We start from the raw sequence: 23,902 nt of genomic DNA, 5'->3' as shown, positions 1-23,902 counted from the left end.
ACCACGGTGGTCGCCCAGCAGTCGCAACAGATAGCGCAACAAGGCCACCAGCTGTCTCAACTGACCGTGATGCTACAGCAGCTACTACCACAGCTTCAGCAATCATCTCCTCCGCCAGCTCCTGCACCTCCTCCGCAGCGAGTGGCCGCTTCCGGCCTACGACTATCCTTGCCGGATAAATTTGATGGGGACTCTAAGTTTTGCCGTGGCTTTCTTTCACAATGTTCCCTGCACTTGGAGATGATGTCGGACCAGTTTCCTACTGAAAGGTCTAAGGTGGCTTTCATAGTCAGCCTTCTGTCTGGGAAAGCTCTGTCATGGGCCACACCGCTCTGGGACCGCAATGACCCCGTCACTGCCTCTGTACACTCCTTCTTCTCGGAAATTCGAAGTGTCTTTGAGGAACCTGCCCGAGCCTCTTCTGCTGAGACTGCCCTGCTGAACCTGGTCCAGGGTAATTCTTCCGTTGGCGAGTACGCCATCCAATTCCGTACTCTTGCTTCCGAATTATCCTGGAATAATGAGGTCCTCTGCGCGACCTTTAAAAAAGGCCTATCCAGCAACATTAAAGATGTTCTGGCCGCACGAGAAATTCCTGCTAACCTGCATGAACTCATTTATCTAGCCACTCGCATTGACATGCGTTTTTCCGAAAGGCGTCAGGAGCTCCGCCAGGATATGGACTTTGTTCGCACGAGGCGTTTTTTCTCCCCGGCTCCTCTCTCCTCTGGTCCTCTGCAATCCGTTCCTGTGCCTCCCGCCGTGGAGGCTATGCAAGTTGACCGGTCTCGCTTGACACCTCAAGAGAGGACACGACGCCGCATGGAGAATCTTTGCCTGTACTGTGCCGGTACCGAACACTTCCTGAAGGATTGTCCTATCCGTCCTCCCCGCCTGGAAAGACGTACGCTGACTCCGCACAAAGGTGAGACAGTTCTTGATGTCAACTCTGCTTCTCCACGCCTTACTGTGCCTGTGCGGATATCTGCCTCTACCTTCTCCTTCTCTACTATGGCCTTCTTGGATTCCGGATCTGCAGGAAATTTTATTTTGGCCTCTCTCATCAACAGGTTCAACATCCCGGTGACCAGTCTCGCCAGACCCCTCTACATCAATTGTGTTAACAATGAAAGATTGGACTGTACCGTGCGTTACCGCACGGAGCCCCTCCTAATGTGCATCGGACCTCATCACGAAAAAATTGAGTTTTTGGTCCTCTCCAATTGCACTTCCGAAATTCTCCTTGGACTACCGTGGCTTCAACGCCATTCCCCAACCCTTGATTGGTCCACAGGAGAGATCAAGAGCTGGGGTACTTCTTGTTTCAAGGACTGTCTTAAACCGGTTCCCAGTACTCCCTGCCGTGACCCTGTGGTTCCCCCTGTAACCGGTCTCCCTAAGGCTTATATGGACTATGCTGACGTATTTTGCAAAAAGCAAGCTGAGACTTTACCTCCTCACAGGCCTTATGACTGTCCTATTGACCTCCTCCCGGGCACTACTCCACCCCGGGGCAGAATTTATCCTCTGTCCGCCCCAGAGACTCTTGCTATGTCTGAATACATCCAGGAAAATTAAAAAAAGGGGTTTATCCGCAAATCCTCCTCTCCTGCCGGAGCTGGATTTTTCTTTGTGTCCAAAAAAGATGGCTCCCTACGTCCTTGCATTGATTACCGCGGACTTAATAAAATCACGGTAAAGAACCGCTACCCCCTACCTCTTATCTCAGAACTCTTTGATCGCCTTCAAGGTGCCCACATCTTTACCAAACTGGACTTAAGAGGTGCTTATAATCTCATCCGCATCAGGGAGGGGGACGAATGGAAAACTGCATTTAACACCAGAGATGGACACTTTGAGTATCTGGTCATGCCCTTTGGCCTGTGCAACGCCCCTGCCGTCTTCTAAGACTTTGTTAATGAAATTTTTCGTGATCTCTTATATTCCTGTGTTGTTGTGTATCTGGACGATATTCTGATTTTTTCTGCCAACTTAGAAGAACATCGCCAGCATGTCCGCATGGTTCTTCAGAGACTTCGAGACAATCAACTTTATGCCAAAATGGAGAAATGTCTGTTTGAATGTCAAGCTCTTCCTTTCCTAGGATACTTGGTCTCTGGCCAGGGACTACAAATGTACCCAGATAAACTCTCTGCCGTCTTAGATTGGCCACGCCCCTCCGGACTCCGTGCTATCCAACGTTTTTTGGGGTTCGCCAATTATTACAGACAATTTATTCCACATTTTTCCACTATTGTGGCTCCTATCGTGGCTTTAACCAAGAAGAATGCCAATCCTAAGTCCTGGTCTCCCCAAGCGGAAGACGCATTTAAACGGCTCAAGTCTGCCTTTTCTTCTGCTCCCGTGCTCTCCAGACCTGACCCATCTAAACCCTTCCTATTGGAGGTTGATGCCTCCTCAGTGGGAGCTGGAGCGCTCCTTCTACAAAAAAATTCTTCCGGGCATGCTGTTAATTGTGTTTTATTTTCTAGGACCTTCTCTCCGGCGGAGAGGAACTACTCCATCGGGGATCGAGAACTACTGGCCATTAAATTGGCACTTGAGGAATGGAGGCATCTGCTGGAGGGATCAAAATTTCCAGTTATCATTTACACCGATCACAAGAATCTCTCCTATCTCCAGTCTGCCCAACGGCTGAATCCTCGCCAGGCCAGGTGGTCGTTGTTCTTTGCCCGTTTTAACTTTGAAATTCATTTTCGCCCTGCCGACAAGAACATTAGGGCCGATGCTCTCTCTCGTTCCTCGGATGCCTCGGAAGTAGAGGTCTCTCCGCAACACATCATTCCTCCTGACTGTCTGATCTCCACTTCTCCAGCCTCCATCAGGCAAACTCCTCCAGGGAAGACCTTCGTTTCTCCACGCCAACGTCTCGGGATTCTCAAATGGGGTCACTCCTCCCACCTCGCAGGCCATGCGGGCATCAAAAAGTCCTTGCATCTCATCTCTCGTTTCTATTGGTGGCCGACTCTGGAGACGGATGTTGTTGATTTTGTGCGGGCCTGTACTGTCTGTGCCCGGGATAAGACTCCTCGCCAGAAGCCTGCTGGTCTCCTTCATCCTCTGCCTGTCCCCGAACAGCCTTGGTCTCTGATTGGTATGGACTTTATTACAGACCTACCCCCATCCCGTGGCAACACTGTTGTTTGGGTGGTCGTTGATCGATTTTCCAAGATGGCACATTTTATTCCTCTTCCTGGTCTTCCTTCAGCGCCTCAGTTGGCAAAACAATTTTTTGTACACATTTAGTCTTCACGGTTTGCCCACGCAGATTGTCTTGGATAGAGGCGTCCAATTCGTGTCAAAATTCTGGAAGGCTCTCTGTAAACAACTCAAGATTAAATTAAACTTCTCTTCTGCTTATCATCCTCAATCCAATGGGCAAGTAGAAAGAATTAACCAGGTCCTGGGTGACTATTTACGGCATTTTGTTTCCTCCCGCCAGGATGACTGGGCAGATCTTCTACCATGGGCCGAATTCTCGTACAACTTCAGAGTCTCTGAATCTTCTGCTAAATCCCCATTTTTCGTGGTGTACGGCCGTCACCCTCTTCTCCCCCTCCCTACTCCCTTGCCCTCTGGTTTGCCCGCTGTGGATGAAGTGACTCGTGATCTTTCCACCATATGGAAAGAGACCCAAAATTCTCTTTTACAGGCTTCATCTCGCATGAAAAAGTTTGCCGATAAGAAAAGAAGAGCTCCCCCCATTTTTGCTCCCGGAGACAAGGTATGGCTCTCCGCTAAATATGTCCGCTTCTGTGTCCCCAGTTACAAACTGGGACCACGCTATCTTGGTCCTTTCAAAATCTTGTGCCAAATTAATCCTGTCTCTTACAAACTTCTTCTTCCTCCTTCTCTTCGTATTCCCAATGCCTTTCATGTCTCTCTCCTTAAACCACTCATCATCAACCGTTTCTCTCCCAAACTTGTTTCTCCCACTCCTGTTTCCGGTTCTTCTGACATCTTCTCCGTGAAGGAGATACTGGCCTCCAAGACGGTCAGAGGGAAAAAAATTTTTTTGGTTGATTGGGAGGGCTGTGGTCCTGAAGAGAGATCCTGGGAACCTGAGGACAACATCCTAGACAAAAGTCTGGTCCTCAGGTTCTCAGGCTCCAAGAAGAGGGGGAGACCCAAGGGGGGGGGGTACTGTTACGCCGAGCGCTCCGGGTCCCCGCTCCTCCCCGGAGCGCTCGCAACATCCTCGCTACTGCAGCGCCCCGGTCAGATCTACTGACCGGGTGCGCTGCGATACCGCCCCCAGCCGGGATGCGATTCGCGATGCGGGTGGCGCCCGCTCGCGATGCGCAGCCCGGCTCCCGTACCTGACTCGCTCTCCGTCGGTCCTGTCCCGGCGCGCGCGGCCCCGCTCCCTAGGGCGCGCGCGCGCCGGGTCTCTGCGATTTAAAGGGCCACTGCGCCACTGATTGGCGCAGTTGGTCTAATTAGTGTGTTCACCTGTGCACTCCCTATGTATACCTCACTTCCCCTGCACTCCCTCGCCGGATCTTGTTGCCATTGTGCCAGTGAAAGCGTTTCCTTGTGTGTTCCTAGCCTGTGTTCCAGACCTCCTGCCGTTGCCCCTGACTACGATCCTTGCTGCCTGCCCCGACCTTCTGCTACGTCCGACCTTGCTCTTGTCTACTCCCTTGTACCGCGCCTATCTTCAGCAGTCAGAGAGGTTGAGCCGTTGCTAGTGGATACGACCTGGTTACTACCGCCGCTGCAAGACCATCCCGCTTTGCGGCGGGCTCTGGTGAATACCAGTAGTAACTTAGAACCGGTCCACTAGCACGGTCCACGCCAATCCCTCTCTGGAACAGAGGATCCACCTCCTGCCAGCCGTATCGTGACAATGTCAAAATCATCATGTTATATTTTGATTGGTTATTTGAGTATTGTGTCTGTGTATATATTAGCATATTTAAGCATCCATTTCTCTCTTGGCCAAAGTTCACTTATGCTGCTCTCTCACTCTCATACTGGAAAATTCCGGATATATCTCTGCCCTTCTACACAGTCTATATCTCTTCAAATATTTTGTCTTCTAAGTTTCAGCCTCTTATCTCACTTCTTCTGGCCTCATTCCAAGGTCTTCATCTTCTTAGTCAGTAAGTTAGCAAGCTGAAATGTCTCATATATATATATATATATATATATATATATATATATATCAGTAATAAAAATCATAATGGTCATCCTTATCAACATTATGAAAGGCATTTGAGCACAATTCATCATACTAACCAATCATCACAAGAACCGCATTTTTCTCCACCACATCCAGTTCACTACGAGCCACACACGTATATGTCCCCTGGTCGTCTTCTTGTACATTGGCTATACTCAGAGAGAAGTCTTCAATAAAATACCTGCGAAGACAAAATGAAATCCTATAGGAACATGGTAGCAGTATCAGCTTTGAAGAGCTAGACAAGTATAAATAGATGTATCTATATGCATTAATGCTCTATATCAATGTTTCCAAACCAGGGTGCCTCCAGCTGTTGCAAAACCACAACTTCCGGCATGCCCGGACAGCCTTTGACTGTCCGGGCATGCCGGAAGTTGTAGTTTTGCAACAGTTGGAGGCACCTGGTTGGGAAACACTGGCCTATATGAACCAAAAACGGTGAAGAGTTATGTAATGAGCTGTTCAATATAATATCACAGTAAATATAAACAACGTGACATCCCTCCCAACCCCTCATACTTGTCATCATCATCATCTTCCAGAATCAGCATGCCGTCCTTCTTCCATTCCACTATATTCCTTTCCATCCTGATGTCAAATATCGGTCTACACTCAAAGGTTGCTTTTCCACCCTTTCTCACTCGTTGGGTTTCTGGGGGAATTTTTATCCAAGTAGCATCTGTAAAAAAAAAAGACAATGTCAATGTAAGCTGGAGAGGTAAAATATACTGGAGCTACAGAAATGATACTTTATGGCTAATTGGGGAGTTGGATCAAGTTTGGTGGAGTTTAAAAAAATTGTGGACTTCTTTAATTAACATATGCATAAAGTTTAGATCAATATATATATATATATATATATATATATATATAAAAATAATCTCTGGTCAGGGGCATATACAGGGCCGGTTCTGCCTTTAGGCATAACAGGCCGCCACCTAGAGCGCCCTCATGATGGGGCCGCTGCTTTGCCTGCTGCAAGAAAGTTAGTAACCAGCCAGAATCCAAAGCACCTGCCCAGCCATTGCCACATCAATGTCACCCCAGTAATAAGGAGATTACATAAGGAGAGGGCTTGTTACAGTGTGTCACCCCAGTAGTAAAGTGATTACATGAGGTGGAGGTTTGTTACAGTGTGACACCCCAGTACTAAGGTGATTACATGAGGAGGAAGTTTGTTACAGTGAGTCACCCCAGTAGTAAGGTGGGGCGTGTCAAAGGGCGGGGTCAATGGGCAGCAAATTTAGCTTTTGCCTAGGGTGGCAAAAATCCTTGCACCAGCCCTGGGCATAAATATAGGGGGTGTAGAGATAGCAGTCGCATCAGGGTCCTGGTGCCTAAGGGTCACATCTTATCTTGGTATACTTACCTGACTAATTCCCCTGCTGTCACTGTCCAGTGTCCATGTGACTGCTGCCACCAATCACTGGCCAGAACGAGGGTGGTAGGGGATAGGTAATGTCAGAATGGCATCTTATATTAATCTACATTATTTCGAGCTATTTTATAATTTATTTATTTTTTGAAAGGAAGAGAAGATGGGACTCTGGAAATTTGAAAAAAAAATGTCATACATTTTTTTTCAAATGTCATAAAGTCATATCAAAAGATTTTATCACTCACACAGACCAATCAGGAGAACAAGCCAGGAAAAGTGCACGCTCAGCACATTCTCATCTGGCTTTGTGTCACATGACCATAATGTAAATCTATGGAACCATCTTGCTCACATAGACACAAAGTAGGGAGAGAAGCGTGCGGTTCGAAACTCCCAGACCCCGACTGATAAAAACTTTTGACATGACCCTAGGACATGTCTAAAGTTTTAAAATGATGGGGACAATAATAAGACAAGACAATGATAATGGGGTATGGTGGTCATATGATGACACAGAAAAACATGGAAAAGCACAGCCAAGTGCTTCTCTTTGCTCAAGTTAGCCATCGGTGCTGGTCTGAACACAGAGACTCCAGCCGATTAAAACTGTTGATATGTCTTTTGAACTTGTTTGCTCCTAAAGATGGTCGTAATGGAGCCCCAGTCTAAGTTTCACCATGGGGTCCAATGCCCCTCGAAGAAATGTTTATGGCTACATGACACCCAGATGAGTCAGACCCTAAAAGAATCTTCCCAATGACCTGAGCTACTTCTGTAGAATCACCTCTGCACCTTATCAACCCTGCACATCGTCATGAGAATCTAATGCTGTAATGTTCCTGTTTCCATCACAAACTTACTTCTGACTTCCAAATACGCAGAGATGGTCATGTTGCCCTGGCTGTTTGAGGCTGTGCAGTAGTAGGTTCCTTCGTCTTCACTGGTCACGTCTGAGATTTCCATGGTGCCATTAGTGAGGATGTCGAAGCTATCCCTCATCACCACTGACCTTAAATCCTTGTCATACCTGCGAATATAAGGTGGTAGTTGAATGTTCTACAAAGAACCAGTCCATGATAAAACCTGAAAATATTTATTAATTCACAGTTTTAGATACATTTGATCGATAAAGATTGGTTGCAAAGATTTAGATGGATTGTAAAGATGGTGACAATTTTTTGGAATCCCAAAACATCCATAAGTTAAAGGGGTATTCTGGCCAAATACATCTTATCCCCTATCCAAAGGATGGGGGATAAGATGTGGGGTGCGGGGCTGCATCTCCAGTCTCGGAAACTTTTTTGTTTCCAGGACCGGAGATGTGACGTCACGCCACCCTCCCATAGACATGAATGGAGGGGGCATAGTGTGACATCACGTCTCCAGTCCCGCGATCAGACATGTTATACCCCCATCCTTTAGATAGGGGATAAGATGTATTTGGCAGGAATACCCCTTTAAAGTTTAAAAGATGCTTAACTACAGTACTGACCATAGCCGGTTCTAAATACAGTACATACCAGTGAGTGACTGGAGAAGGGGAACCAAAAAATTTGCAGTGCAAGAAAACATTGGTGTTCTCCACCGCAGTGTAGTTCATTCTGTCTGGAGTCAGAATATCTGGGGCCAACTCTGTAAGGAGAAAAATATAAGTATTAGGAATAACATAATATTTAACTCTTCTTAAATAGAATATGCAAAGGGTGTCTGGTTCGGGTGTACATATATTTATGGGACAAAGCACCAAAAAAAGGAAAGGAGATATGCTCATAGATGTATAGGGTCCTGTGGTAAACACTCTAAATATGGAACCAAAAAGAAAAGAAACCACTTGAAAACGGACCATGTATAAACTAAAATAAATTTTATTTAGAATAATATAAAGACATATGATAATTACACACACAGCGTGGACAAACAGAAGTGGGAACCAGGGAGCAGGGGGAGATAAAAAGAAGGTAACAATAATATATATAGTGTCTATGGAGGTCTGGTGGGTAACTGGGGAGCGGAGGGAGTGTTACTGTTCTATGCCACTACTACATCTGGTTTTCTCTGTGATCCGTTTTGGTCCTATCGATTTATTTGGCACGCTGCTGGCACTTTAAATTGTTTAGCACACTTGGACACTATATATATTATTGTTACCTTCTTTTTATCGCCCCCTGCTCCCTGGTTCCCACTTCTGTTTGTCCACGCTGTGTGTGTAATTATCATATGTCTTTATATTATTCTAAATAAAATTTATTTTAGTTTATACATGGTCCATTTTCAAGTGGTTTCTTTTCTTTTTGGTTCCATATATTTATGGGAGTCACATTCTGGATACACCTATAGTGGAGGATGAGAAGGTTCATTCCCCACCATGCTTTCTAATCTCTCAGTTTAACGAAAACAATCCTTAGCACACACTCAAGGCATGTTAAATTCTTTGGTTTTGTGCCAAAAAACTTACCAACAACATAGATGTAGGCATTTTCTAGTATGTGTCCATGTTTATTGCGTGCTTCACACTGAACCACGGCAGTGTCACTTGTCTGCAGGTTCTGCATTATTAAACTTCCACCTTCCATTCTGCGATTTGGACCCAGATCTGCGGCTGTTAAATGGAGAGACTTTCATTGACAACAAGGGAACAAACAATGGTTGCTTATGGGCCTTCTCAAAGTAAGTCTACATTCAGCCTACATTGGGGGAGTATGTTTGCATACTGGCAGAATGGTTCTACCGCAGTATATATGTTCCAGGTCTATTGAGTTCAGTGGACTGAACTGTTTTTGGTTGGGCTCAAAAGTGTATCCACCTGCTCTTTGGAGTCTTATCATGGCTGGACCTACAATGGGTCCCACTGGGTCCATTCGACTAAGACATTCAATCAAGGTACTGTTTTTGGTTGGGCTCAAAAGTGTATCCACCTGCTCTTTGGAGTCTTATCATGGCCGGATCATGGCCGGACCTACAATGGGTCCCACTGGATCCATTGGACCAAGGCAGCACCTTCACAGGGGTGGCAAACTACCGCCCCAAGAAGATTTTTGATCCCTTTGGGCTTAAATGGGTCAAAAGTAAAAAAAAATAATTTGATTATGTCCTCCTGATATGCAATGGCATTGTTTTTTTTTTTTTTTTTTTTTTTTTTTGGGGGGGGGGGGGGGGGAGCATTTCACTCCTAGACCCAGGCCCAGGCAGCACAATGTCTTGGGACGGCCCTGAGTCTTATCCAATATGAAAATATCCTTAAAAAGCTGAAACAGACTTTTTTGTTCATACCTACCTATACCTACATATACATGCTTGGAAGATCCATATATACAAGTCTCATGTCAGTCTATTGTTAATGGCTACCTAAGAGAGTAGTAGAGTGTGGGTATCCCCACCTGCGTACTTATGAGCTACAACACAAAGCTGTCTCCATACCTGTTATGGGTTGTCCATTTATCTTCCATGTGACCTTGGGCTTGGGTTTCCCTTCAACCTCGCAGGTAAATTTTACATGCTCCCCTGGGCTTCGGATTTCATCTTTGGGCCTGTTAATCCAGTAGGGAGCAGCTAAAGAAAGACAGAATTGTATAAGCAGATAATACCCCACTAGGAGTAACATTAATTGTGAGTTTTTTCTTGAAAGGGCTGTTCCACCTAAAATAATTCAGCATTTAAGGGGTACTCCACTGGAAAACATTTTCTTTTAAATCAACTGGTGCAAGAAAGTTAAACAGATTTGTAAATTACTTCTATAAAAAAAATTCCAATCCTCTCAGTACTTTTTAGAGGATATATACTACAGAGGAAGTTCTTTTCTTTTGAATTTCTTTTCTGTCTGATCACAGTGCTCTCTGCTGACACCTCTGTCCATGTCAGGAACTGTCCAGAGCAAGAGAGGTTTGCTATGGGGATTTGCTCCTACTCTGGACAGTTCCTAAAATGGACAGAGGTGTCAGCAGAGAACATGTTGTCAGACAGAAAGGAAATTCAAAAAGAAAAGAACTTCCTCTGTAGTATATAGCAGCTGATAAGTACTGAAAGATTTTTAAATAGAAGTAATGTACAAATCTTTTTAACTTTCCGTTACCAGTTGATTTAAAAGAAAATGTTTTTCAGTGGAGTACCCCTTTAATGGGGGATGGGAGGGGGTTGTTCTCTTCAGGATCCTCATATTTCTACAAGATCAGAATGTGGCTGCAAAGAGTGTTGCTGTGGAGATCCTGTCCTGTATTACTCAGAAAACACACTCTGTGCTCTGTGTAATGTTTAGTTTGCCCAGTGGTGTCGCTACAGGAAAATTAAACCATTACTGCCAGGTTTCCCAAACATAAAAACTGATTAATGGGGGTCCCAGCGGGAAAAGCTTAGTGATCAGCTTATTGTCAAGATACCCTTCTAATAAGTAGGGATTGTTTAAACCCTTTAAATGTAAGGTTTAGTTCAATGTACCTGGAAGGCAATTTAGCAGTAATATTTTTAATAATAAAGTTAAAAAACTGACTGTTGTAAAAAAAAAATATTAATTTTAAAATCATGCTTTCCTTCTAACCTCAATTGTCAGAAAGTCAATACTAAGCATAACATGCCTGCCTCCTCCCTGCGTCAATCTTACCTATCCCACATGATTGATGTACAGGGCTCAATGCAGGAATTCAAGCAGGGAGGGGTGGGGGATGAGGAGTTGTCTATGCTACTGCTCAGCATCCCATTTATGACAATTGGTCTTGGAAAGAAAACATGATTTTAAACCTTTTGGAAACAGAAAGGAATTATTTGTTTTATCAGCTATCTGCCCATGCCTTCAGCTCTGAGCACGATATGCATCTGGCAAGTTCACTTTTATGAATATGCCCCAAACTATTTTAACAATTGAAATACCAAAAGACAACTACATTATATAATTTGTGATTGTTTTGCTGTCTGAAATAGAATACCTGGTACTCTATTAGGAAATTCTGAAGGTATCCCACATTCAGGGCCAAAAGATGATGAATAATAAAAAGAGTGTTTCTAACTATGGAGAAATGTGTTCATGTGTTCTATAGCTTCTATGTAATACTTCATTTGGCCTGTAATATTGCTTATGGGAAACAGGACACTCCCTGACCGGTTCCCCCTGATTCTCCTGATTCTATGAGTAATGTAACACTGTGAGTGTGAGCTTACCCTCGTCTCAAAAAGTAATTGCCCTTTGTATATAACCTCTTTCATTCAATAAAGGGGAATATCCGACCAATACTCACCCTCCACTTTGACAGTGTATGTGTGCTTCACTTCGCCTTCTGTGTTTCTGGACATACATTCATATTCTCCATCATCCTCATCTTGGACATCTTCAATATAAAGAGCCTTCTTATACTCATCAAAACGAAAACGTTTTGGATCCATTGTTCCAGTAATAGATATCCACTCATTCTCTGGGGTGGGGCTGTTCAAGGTGAATGAATATAGCAAACAATAAAAGATTAGAGCAGTAAAAAGAGCGCGAGAAGTAATGGGGAATTACTGACAGACGATAATAGGCCTAATATTCATTTGACCTTAAAGGAGATATCCAGTGCTGAAAAACGTATCCCCTATCCTAAGGATAGGGGATAAGTTTCAGATTGTGGGGGGTCCGACCTCTGGGCCCTCCCGTGATCTCCTGTACGGGGGCCCAGCTGGCTGGCCAGATAGCGAGTGTCGACCACCGCACGATGTGGCGGCTGACACGCCCCCCCCGCAGAGCCGGAGATTGCTGAAGGCAGTGCTCCGGCTTTGCCATAGCATTGTATTGAGGGGGCGTGTCAGCCGCCACTTCGTGCGGTGGTCAACACGTTCCTTTCCCGTGGGCTGCCAGGGCCCCGTACAGGAGATCGCGGGGGGCCCCAGTAATCGGACCCCCCACAATCTGAAACTTATCCCCTATCCTTAGGATAGGGGATAAGTTGTTCAGCACTGGATATCTCCTTTAATAATTCAGAAGTTGTACAGGATTATAAAAAAGGCTGCATTTTTTTCTTAGAAACAGTGCCATTCTTGCCAATTTGTGGGTGTTATATTATGATTCATCCCTGTCTAGATACTAATATTTTGATTGAAGTCCCAACAAAACATGGGGTCAGTTAATCCAATTAAAAAAAAATCACTGGGTTGCACAATTCCCTAAACAACTAAAACAGTGACGACTACCCAAAATTGTTCTGAAAAATTGTCTTCTTAAATAGGTATTACAGAAATTTTTTTTTTTATATATATATATATATATATATATCAACTGGCTCCAGAAAGTTAAACAGATTTGCAAATTACTTCTATTAAAAAATCTTAATCTTTCCAATAATTATCAGCTGCTGAAGTTGAGTTGTTCTTTTCTATCTGGCAACAGTGTTCTCTGCTGACATCTCTGCTTGTCTCGGAAACTGCACAGAGTAGAAGAGGTTTGCTATGGGGGATTTGCTTCTACTGTGGACAGTTCCCGAGACACGTGTCATCAGAGAGCACATATAAGAAAGAGAAAAAAAAAGTGCTCATCTCACCACCCACTAAGGAACGTAGTAGAAGATATGTTGGAGCTCAGACTGAGCGGGCCGCTTCCCGTATGCAGGAACCACAAAATAGGAGAAAAATCCAGCTCACAGAAACGTGAAATTAAAACGTAGCTTTTACTGTATCATGTAAAAAATGTAATGAACAAAAAAACACCCTAAGTGCATTAATAACAGCACGCCGACGCATTTCGAGCTACATACGAGCTCTTAAGCATGATTAGGAGCGCGTATGTAGCTCAAAACGCGTCGGCGTGCTGTATCATGTAAAAAAATTCAATGAACAAAAAAACACCCTAAGTTCATTAAAAACAGCACACCAACGCATTTCGAGCTACATACGAGCTCTTAATCATTATTAAGAGCTCGTATGTAGCTCGAAACACCTTGGCATGCTGTTTTTAATGCACTTAGGGTGTTTTTTCGTTCATTTAATTTTTTACATGATACAGCTCGCCAACGCATTTTGAGCTACATACAAGCTCTTAATCATGCTTAAAGGACAACTGTAGTGGAACACTTTTATATATTCCCATGCCCGGGCCTCAAAAATTTACAAAATAAACGTATACATACCTTCTTACGAGCACCCGTTGGTCCAGCACAGGCCTCACGGTCCGGCAGTGCTGACCTCATTCCACTTCCTGGGGACGGGGACGCCACAGAGCCGTCGGCGTATCACCGGCCGCAGCGATGTCCCGCCCCGGGCTGTGATAGGCTGAGCCCACTGTCATGTAAGAAGCCGGCCAGAGCTCCTTACATTACAGTGTGCTCAGCCTATCACAGGCCGGGGCGGGACATCGTTGCGGCCAGTGATACGCCGACGGCTCTGCGGCGTCCCCAGGATGTGGAATGAGGTCAGCACTACCGGACTGTGAGGCCTGTGCCGGACCAACGGGGGCTCGTAGGAAGGTATGTATACGTTTATTTTGTTTACTTTTGAGGCCCGGGCACGGGAATATATAAAAGTGTTCCACTACAGTTGTCCTTTAAGAGCTCGTATGTAGCTCGAAACGCGTCGGTGTGCTGTTTTTAATGCACTTAGGGTGATTTTTTGTTCATTTAATTTTTAACATGATACAGTAAAAGCTATGTTTTAATTTCAAGTTCCTGTGAGCTGGATTTTTCTCCTTTTTTTGTAGGTCGTCAGAGATCACTTAGACAGAAAAGAACAACTCAACTTCAGCAGCTCATAAGTACTGAAAGAATTACGATTTTTTAATAGAAGTAATTTACAAATCTGTTTAACTTTCTGGAGCCAGTTGATATATCGTATATAGAAAAAAGTATTTTACTGGATAACCCCTTTAAAGAAGATGGCAGATGTTTTTGTTAGAACTAAATATCTTTGACAAAAACATCTGATCTAGATAAGGCAGTGTTTCCCAACCGGGATGCCTCCAGCTGTTGCAAAACTACAACTCCCAGCATACTGGGAGTTGTAGTTTTGCAACAGCTGGAGACACCCTGGTTGGAAAACATTGGGATAAGGGAAGGGGTGGGTCTTCTCAGAAAGTGGTCTTTTGGAGAGGTTTCATGGTGGTTTGTATTTTTCCAAGAAAAACTAGGAACATGGCTATTCAGCTGTAATATGACAACATATACAGTGTATTACCTCAAAATTGGGCTAAAAATGGCACCTCTGCCATGAGGGAAATTAATAAAGGACACAACTTAGGGTTGGGAGGGCAAAAAGCATCAGACTATCCTGTTAAAAATATGGCATTGTGTTAATAACTACCACCCAGGGAGGCCAATTCTTCTCTATGTCCGTCCCTGGCAGTGGAGGGATCTGGCAAGGGACTGATGTGTTTCTACTGGAGTTTTTAAAGGGTACTCCAGAGGGGGAAAAAAAAACATTTCAAATAAACTGATGTCAGAAAGTTAAACCGATTTGTAAATTACTTCTATTTAAAAATCTTCATCCTACCAGTACTTATCAGCTGCAGTTTGCACCAGAGGAAGTTGTGTAGTTCTTTCCAGTCTGACCGCAGTGCTCTCTGCTGACACCTCTGTCCATGTCAGGAACTGTCCAGAACAGGAGAGGTTTGCTATGGGGATTTGCTCCTGCTCTGGACAGTTCCTGACACAGATAGAGGTGGCAGCAGAGAGCACTATGATCAGCCTGGAAATAACTAATAAAGGGGTATTCTAGGATTTTTTCTTATTTGACTATGCTAAAGGGGCTGTAAAGTTAGTGTAGTTCATAATATAGTGTCTGTACTTGTGTGTGATGGTTTTCTCACAATTCTTATGTGATTTTCACCCCAGTATTTATTTTTAACAGCATACAAAATGACTGTTGTCCCAGGTTGCAATGCGGCCGAGACCTGACTCACTAGTCAGCTGGTGACAGGGAGCCTGTCTGCTTCAATGGGTGGAGCGATCGCTTGGGTGGAGAGAGATCAATCTGCAACTGATGCAACAGCTGTTGGCACCCTGATTGAAAACCACAGGTCTTTTGAATGGATGCAGCTCATTTATGTTTCAATGGGTGGGGTGGCTGATGTGTGGGAGAGAGGAAAATTGAATTATGGGATTTGTAGGCAAAAGAAAAAAACTCAAACAGGAAATACCAGTTCACAAAAAGCTAGCCACAGTGTTATGGTAATCTCACAACATAGCCATTTATCCCCAAGACAAGCGCAGATCCTTCCTAAGCATGTCCATTACTGTCTGCCAGGTACGTACTAAATCACCTTATGGTGGATAACTCCTTTAACTTCCTCTGGAGCATAAAGCAGCTGTTAAGTACTGGAAGTACTGGATTTTTAAAAATAAGTAATTTACAAATCTGCATAACTTTCTGGCACCAGTTGATTTGAAAATATATATTTTGTCCCTTCGAAGTACCCCTTTAAGTTTCTCTCTGACTAAAACATAGTAATAGCTTTCAACTAAACTGACAGAGGAGTACAGTAGTTCCCAATTATTATATTCTAAGAATGAACTTACTTTCCCTCGGAGATGCACTCTAGCTGCAGAGAATTGCCTTTCAATGCCAAGTGTTGACTTGAGCTCCCTACTGGCATCATCATTTTGGGCAGACGGTACTTGACTGAGTTAGCTGCAAGGAAAAACATGAAATTAGCATTGATACCAATATTCTTATTGGAGTTATACAGTGGGTGGAAATGAAGACAAATCTTTCAACTTCCACCTTACTGATTGACCCAAAGGAAGGGAAAAAAATCATCCTTTAACCCCTTAAGGACGCAGGACGTAAATGTACGTCCTGGAGAGGTGGTACTTAACGCACCAGGACGTACATTTACATCCAGTGCATAACCGCGGGCATCGGAGCGATGCCCGTGTCATGCGCGGCAGATCCCGGCTGCTTATCGCAGCCAGGGACCCGCCGGCAATGGCCGACGCCCGCGATCTCGCGGGCGTCTGCCATTAACCCCTCAGGTGCCGGGATCAATACAGATCCCGGCATCTGCGGCAGTGCGCGATTTGAATGAATGATCGGATCGCCCGCAGCGCTGCTGCGGGGATCCGATCATTCATAACGCCGCACGGAGGTCCCCTCTCCTGCCTCCGTCCGGCTCCCGGCGTCTCCTGCTCTGGTCTGTGATCGAGCAGACCAGAGCAGGAGATGACCGATAATACTGATCTGTTCTATGTCCTATACATAGAACAGATCAGTATTAGCAATCATGGTATCGCTATGAATAGTCCCCTATGGGGACTATTCAAGTGTAAAAAAAAATGGAAAAAAATGTAAAAGTAAAAAAAAAATCCCCTCCCCCCAATAAAAAAATAAAACGTCCGTTTTTTCCTATTTTACCCCCAAAAAGCGTAATTTTTTTTTTAATAGACATATTTGGTATCGCCGCGTGCGTAAATGTCCAATCTATTAAAATAAAATGTTAATGATCCCGTACGGTGAACGGCGTGAACGAAAAAAAAAAAAGTCAAAAATTCCTACTTTTTTAATACATTTTATTAAAAAAAAATTATAAAAAATGTATTAAAAGTTTTTTATATGCAAATGTGGTATCAAAAAAAAGTACAGATCATGGCGCAAAAAATGAGCCCCCATACCGCCACTTATACGGAAAAATAAAAAAGTTAGAGGTTATCAAAATAAAGGGATTATAAACGTACTAATTTGGTTAAAAAGTTTGTGATTTTTTTTAAGCGCAACAATAATATAAAAGTATGTAATAATGGGTATAATTTTAATCGTATTGACCCTCAGAATAAAGACACACGTCATTTTTACCATAAATTGTAGGGCGTAAAAATGAAACCTTCCAAAATTAGCAAAATTGCGTTTTTCGTTTTAATTTCCCCACAAAAAAAGTGTTTTTTGGTTGCGCCATACATTTTATGATATAATGAGTGATGTCATTACAAAGGACAACTGGTCGCGCAAAAAACAAGCCCCCATACTAGTCTGTGGATGAAAATATAAAAGAGTTATGATTTTTAGAAGGCGAGGAGGAAAAAATGAAAACGTAAAAATTAAATTGTCTGAGTCCTTAAGGCCAAAATGGGCTGAGTCCTGAAAGGGGTTAAAGAGAAGACCCAGAAACTGAAACATGTTATTTTTTTTATTTTTTCTATTTGCATTTTTTTAATTATTTTTTTATTTAACTTTAACAGCATTTAGTGATATGCTTTATGGCAGGACCCATGGACATAAGATAACAATGGTCAGGAGCTGCCTTATTCAGATGAATTATGATCTTTTCAGAGGTCATTCTACAGGTAGGGGGAGGCTGATCTCTGAAGTAAATGGTGGTGGATCCAGTGTTATCTATATATTGGTGTCACCTTTCACTGTACTCCTGTAAAGAAAGGCATTACTAGGAAATGATCTGTACAGAACAGGAAGTCTCAGCTTGGTGTTAGGCCTAGTGGCCAGAATGGAAACTAAAAGTCCTGTTTACTAATTGCCGGGCCCCAGTGGCATTTATAAACTATGATTTCTCTGAAATGCCCGAGCTGCTCTCCACCCCGCCATAATACACAGTTAGGGAGAGACGCGTCTCCCGGGAATGGCGGGGCAGGAAGCAGCCATAGGGATTGCCACCATGAATGACTACTTATTTGGGCTTCGGTGGCATTTTTAAACAATGATTTCTCTGAAACGCCTGATTATTTTAAAGTAATTCAAAGTGTGTTAGGACCCTACTCCATGTACCTGTTTCATACTGCCTGCGGTATGGGCAGTATAATATTGGTAAAAGGGTTCTCTTTTCGATGGCCATATACTTCAGATACAAGTAGGAAAAACCTGAAGATTTAGGAGCAATTTAGCAGCACTGGTCATCCTACGTGTATGATGGCCTCTTGACTTTCCACAGACAAAATATATTGGGGACATACCGTAAGTAGTGTTGAGCGGCATAGGCCATATTCGAATTCGCGAATATTCGTCGCGAATATATGAACTAAATTCGCATATTCATAAAATGTTTGCGTTTTATTTCCGCATATGCGAAAAATTAGCATATACGAAAATTTGCATATACAAAAATTAGCATAAGCAAAAATTCGCATATGCGGAAATTAGCGTATGCAAATTCGCAGCCAGTCTCACACAGTAGTATTAGAGCCTTCTTTACACCACACAAGCTGGAAGCAGAGAGGGGTGATCACTGTGATGTGTACTGTGAAAGAAAACAAAAAACAAACAAAAAAAAAAGAATATTCGTAATCACTATGCGATATTCGCGAATACAATTCGCATTGCGAATATTCGCGAGCAACACTAACCGTAGGGATCAGGCTATTGGATTTAAACATGTCCCTGTGGTGAACCACCGGGTGAATGGTGGGACCACGGGTGTTGCGGTATGAATGGTGGGATCTGATGTTATTAACCCCGGGGGTTGGATGGTATTTACCCCTATGTATTTGTGACGCCAGTGTGGTTTTCAGGTTCCGGAACACTACACGCCCGGATTCTCTGTTATCCCATCGGCTAGTAGTGAATAAAGAGTCCAGAACCAGTTATGGTTAAACAGAGGCTTTACTGAGTAGAAGACAGGTGTAATTATCTTCACAGCTAAGGCCAGAATTCCCAGAGAGGTGGCCAGGACCCAGAGGACCTCGCAGCTTGCTGGACCAATACTTGTAATAAACTTGACTTGTAATTAGACTTGACTTGACTATGTGCAGGACTTGACTAGTTTCAGTGACAGCAGACATAGACTTGAGACTTACTGGAGAGACTGAAGCTTTTGGGCCTTCCAGATGCTGATCACTTGTCCTGAGATCTCTGGTAGCTGAGCTCAGTAAGGTAGCTGGTGGTAAGTGCTAAGAGACAGAATTGTAATGGCCGCCCCTTTATATAGTGGGGGGCTGGACTAAAGCCCATTGGTCAAGCTGTGGATCATAGGTTAAGCTGGTGCTCTCTGGGAGTACATGTGACAACAAATCATGTGACTGCATTCCATAACATGTGACAGGCTTACTCACAGGTCCTTGAGACCTCCCACAGGTCCTCTACACTATCTTTACATAGGGATCCTGTCTATACAAGTGACATACACACCATATAAAACCAACAGGAAGACAACAGGAGGAGACCCTGCAGGGGAGCCTCCAGGTCACTGAGGGACTCAACCTGACAGGGCCTATAGGTAGTATACCTGTACCGGGACATCACATCCCATCCTCTAGTTGTCAGGGAGATATTCCTGCACCAATGGAGTCTTGCAGTGGCTTACACATGTTTTCCTGTTGCAAACACAGGCAGGCTCAGAGAAGCCAAAGGATCATGTATATAGGAAAATTATGTGCGGTCATCTGATAGCTTTTCTGAAGGCTTTGTTCACACGGTCAGGTTTTTAATTCCAATTATTGAATACAAAGCCAGGAATGGGTTGGAAAAGAAGAGAAGCCTTAGTCTTTCCACCATACGTGTCCTCCATTTATTCCATATATGATATGTTCCTTGTTTTACATTCAATAATTGCAATTAAAAACCTGAATGTGTGAACACATATACATGCATATATATTTAGGAGAGCATTTTACTTACTTGGTAAGACTTTGAGTTCAATCGGCTCCTTCTGCACAATGGTTCGGGCTCCGAGAAACTGAGCATGGCAAATGTAGTCAGGATGGTGATCAGTCGCTATGACATTAGAGAAGTAGAGGTTCCCATTCATTCCCATAGTGACACGATTATTCTGAATTATATGTAAGAGAGCTGATGTGAAGGAAAAGAACACATAACAGAGATACATTTATAAGACACGAGGCATTGTACAATATACTTTTGTGGTATCAGTAAGTGATTATATGAAATAGATAGATAGATAATTAAATAAATTCAAATTATGAATGCTTCCTTCCAAAAACAGTGCCACACTTTTCGTTTATGGGCTTGTTTATGGGTTGTGTCTGATATTGCAGCTTAGATTTGTTCACTTGAATAAGGTTGAGCGGCAATACCTTACAGCAGTGTTTCCCAACCAGGGTGCCTCCAGCTGTTGCAAAACTACAACTCCCAGCTTTTTGACACACAAGGTATAGAACATTAGTAGCCCATAGAGTTCACATGACCAAATGTCTTTAGTTATAAATCCAACAAACTCAGATGATATACAAGAACTCCAAGTTATCACTCACTGCTGTTCATCCAGAAGATCCGTGGGGGTACAGCACTTTTGGGGGGATTGCAGGCCAGCACAACGGAGTCTCCTTCTTCAGCTGTAACTGGTTGTATGGTCTCTTTCTGCCATTTAGGGGTAGCTGGGGAAAAGAGCATTGTACCGTTATTCATGGACATTTTTAATGCAAAATGACCAAATTAAAGGGGTTGTATGAAGGTGCAAGTAATCTTGAAAATCCTTTAGATTGGTTACAAGGGGATTTTAGTGCTCTCACTGCTGTTACTAAGCCCTTAAGAGTCCGCCCCATGTCCCATGGGTATTTTTAATTCTCTCCACTGCAGGAGGTGAGACCAGAGCTCGCTGTTTGCAAGTAGTACACACACAGGCACTTTCTCTCTTAGTTGGCTAGCCAGTTGCAGTGTTACGTTATGCGCTCTGGCCGCACAAGCGGGCCGTGAGCGCATGGTCCCCTTATCTCCTGCTGTCGGCGGGGCTGGTACTCACATCGCGGAACATGTCTGCATGCAAGCCCCAGTCCGTCACTTACCGGGTGTTTCTCCTGCCCCCGCCTCTGCCTCTCTGCTCCGGCGCACGTGTCCCCGTCCCCTAGGGCGCGCACATCGGAGCTTTAAGATTTAAAGGGCCAGTGCGCTCATTAGTGTAATTCACTGGTGGCTCATTGATAAATTCCTCCACCCTCCTCACTTCCCTGCCGGATCTTTGTTGCCTTGAGCCTGAGAGAAAGCATTGTTGCCTTGCTGTGTATCTGATCCTTTGCTCCGTGACCTGACCTTGCTCCTTGCCGCCTGCCTACTGACCACTTGCTACGTTCCTGACTACGCTACTGTGCCGCCTGCCCTGACCTTCTGCTATCCTGACTACAAGCTGTCTTATCCCTCCTGTGCCTCACATCTCCTCGAGGCGTTCCAGGGGTAGCGACCTGGGTGCCTCCTGCCGCAGCAAGTCCATCCCGCTTTGCGGCGGGCTCTGGTGAAAACCAACTACACCTTAGACTCTGCTCCCTGGTACGGTCCGAGTCATCTGCCACACAGGTCCAGCGGATCCACATCCACCGGGGTTCCAGTCTTCTGAAACATGAGGGTTACACACAGCATAGCCCAGGTTTTCTAAACCAGAGAACCTCTATATGCCTTATACCAGTGGTGCCCAAACTGTGAACTGCATGTTGCAAAACTACAACTCTCAGCATTCCTGGACCGCCAAAGGCAACATCTGGAGGTCCACAATTTGGAGACCATTCATATAAGGCATCCAGGGGTTCTCTAATCTAGACAATCTCTTTTTAACTATCCGTTTAGGAAATTTTAAGTTAATGGAGGAAATTCAATAAGCCGAACAGGGCAGCCACAAAAATAAACTCTTTCTGTAAAGGACTCTGCATGTCTGTTCATATTGAATTAAGTGGGCACCATGTAATGCTTCATTTGGCCTGCGGAGGTGCTGCAGTGGTACTTAACACTTACGGCTCATTCACACTATGGAATCTCTGCACAGAATTTCTCCTGACGAAGATTCTGTCTAAAGCGGGCATTGGCAAAACAAGCCGGGACCTCAGGAAATGCGTCACCTCAATACATAGCAATGCATTTTAGTACAGATCCTGCTCAAAGTAGGAACATTTCTGGGGCCCCAAATTTCTGCAGAGGAATATCCGCCGAGCAGTTTCCCTCTGTAGTTATAGGGTGCCCTACAACTGATCCGGACAACCCAAGAGTGCATCTACAACATCCATTCATCCTAAAAGAACATTCACCATCTTTATAACTGATAATAAAAACTGCAAAGAGTATCTTCCTCGTGGTGTCAGCCATGTTTTTGGTTATTGTTATTTTATTACAGTGCTCAATGCATGTTCCTATAATACCAGGTGATCTCCCTATGACTCTGCACATAATGCTCGGCTTCGAACATGGCGAGAAGGATACAAGGAGCCGAGGCAGGTACCCAGGGCTTTACATCATCCATGGTTACTGAGGCAACCATTACCATGGCAACAGTGCACAGCCAGAGCAGATAGAACTAAAAGATGACTGTGCTTTACATATTCTGTGAAGGTCATACAAGACTTTCATAAGAATACTTCCCGTTTGGGAACATCTCGATGCCGGCCGGGCTCTTTGTGAGGAGAGAAATGCTAATAAAGGGATTTTGCATTGCAGATCTTCAGATTAGCCGAGGCGGCAAGGAGCCATCCCATTTATAATCATTAGGACAGTGTTTCCCAACCAGGGTGCCTCCAGCTGTTGCGAAACTACAGCTCCCTGCATGCCCGGACAGCCGATGGCTGTCCGGGCATGCTGGGAGTTGTAGTTTCGCAACAGCTGGAGGCACCCTGGTTGGGAAACACAGCATTAAGATTTACATTTTATGATCTAGTTTAAAATAACATTCCTGCTGTGGGCTATCATGTGGTTGTCCGTACTTCATCAATCAGGTATAGTGGATAGGGAATGGCTGTAAAGCATCTTCTTATACTTGTATTGGGAATTAGTCCTCCATCAAATTCACTAAGGCCTTGTTCACACACGGAAAAATCCTGTTGCAGCAGAGTCCTATTGTTTTCAATGGGATTCTGCTGCACTGTGCATACGGCGGAATTTATATGGCGGAAACATCTGCCACAGAACTCACGATTCGGGCCTTTGCAGAAATAATTGATATATCAATTCTTTATGTGGAATCCGCTCAAAAATGTATTGCTGGCTATGGAGATGGCACACTTATTTTAAAGCATTACTAGCGTCGGCATGTTCTGCTGACGCCCGCTGTCTGCAGAATTTATCGGCCGGACATTCTGCAAAAAACACGCCATGTAAACATACCCTAAGGGTAGAGTCCCACTGAGCGCATCCACAGTGCATTTCATACGCCGACAGCAGTCACAAAAGCGAGCTCCCTGCTGCGGCTGGGTAGCCATGTGTGTCCGCTCGTGACTGCCGGCGGGAAATCCACTGCTACAAGCGGACACACAGAGCTATCCAGCCGCAGCAGGAAGCTCACTTTTGTGACATACCCTGCGGATGCGCTTTGGGTGACCCTACCCTATAGCTACATGTGATTGTAAGTTCCTGCAAAGAGCAGCTCTGGAGAACAAACTGCTGCCGATGGAAAACTTTTTTTTTAAATGAACTGATGCCAGAAAGTTAAACAGATTTGTAAATGACTTCTATTAAAAAAAATCTTTACCCTTCCAGTACTTTTTAGCAGCTGT

General features: G+C 44.2%; 1 protein-coding gene across 1 annotated transcript in view; it reads right to left on the bottom strand.

Moving 5' to 3' along the window:
• L1CAM (L1 cell adhesion molecule) overlaps window positions 1-23,902 on the bottom strand; it is a 207,604-nt gene that overhangs the window by 33,824 nt on the left and 149,878 nt on the right. Inside the window, exons 6-15 of the mRNA XM_056540478.1 lie at window positions 20,687-20,809; window positions 20,094-20,264; window positions 16,052-16,163; window positions 11,813-11,997; window positions 10,005-10,136; window positions 9,043-9,186; window positions 8,108-8,219; window positions 7,448-7,614; window positions 5,729-5,888; window positions 5,263-5,387 (exon numbers count right to left, since the gene is read on the bottom strand). Coding sequence (XP_056396453.1) covers window positions 5,263-5,387; window positions 5,729-5,888; window positions 7,448-7,614; window positions 8,108-8,219; window positions 9,043-9,186; window positions 10,005-10,136; window positions 11,813-11,997; window positions 16,052-16,163; window positions 20,094-20,264; window positions 20,687-20,809 — 1,431 coding nt within the window. The remainder of the gene's footprint in view (window positions 1-5,262; window positions 5,388-5,728; window positions 5,889-7,447; window positions 7,615-8,107; window positions 8,220-9,042; window positions 9,187-10,004; window positions 10,137-11,812; window positions 11,998-16,051; window positions 16,164-20,093; window positions 20,265-20,686; window positions 20,810-23,902) is intronic.

The sequence above is a fragment of the Hyla sarda genome, chromosome 9 (genome assembly GCF_029499605.1).
Source record: "Hyla sarda isolate aHylSar1 chromosome 9, aHylSar1.hap1, whole genome shotgun sequence".
Classification (NCBI taxonomy): Eukaryota; Metazoa; Chordata; class Amphibia; order Anura; family Hylidae; genus Hyla; species Hyla sarda.
This window is presented reverse-complemented; position numbering and strand designations above follow the sequence as displayed.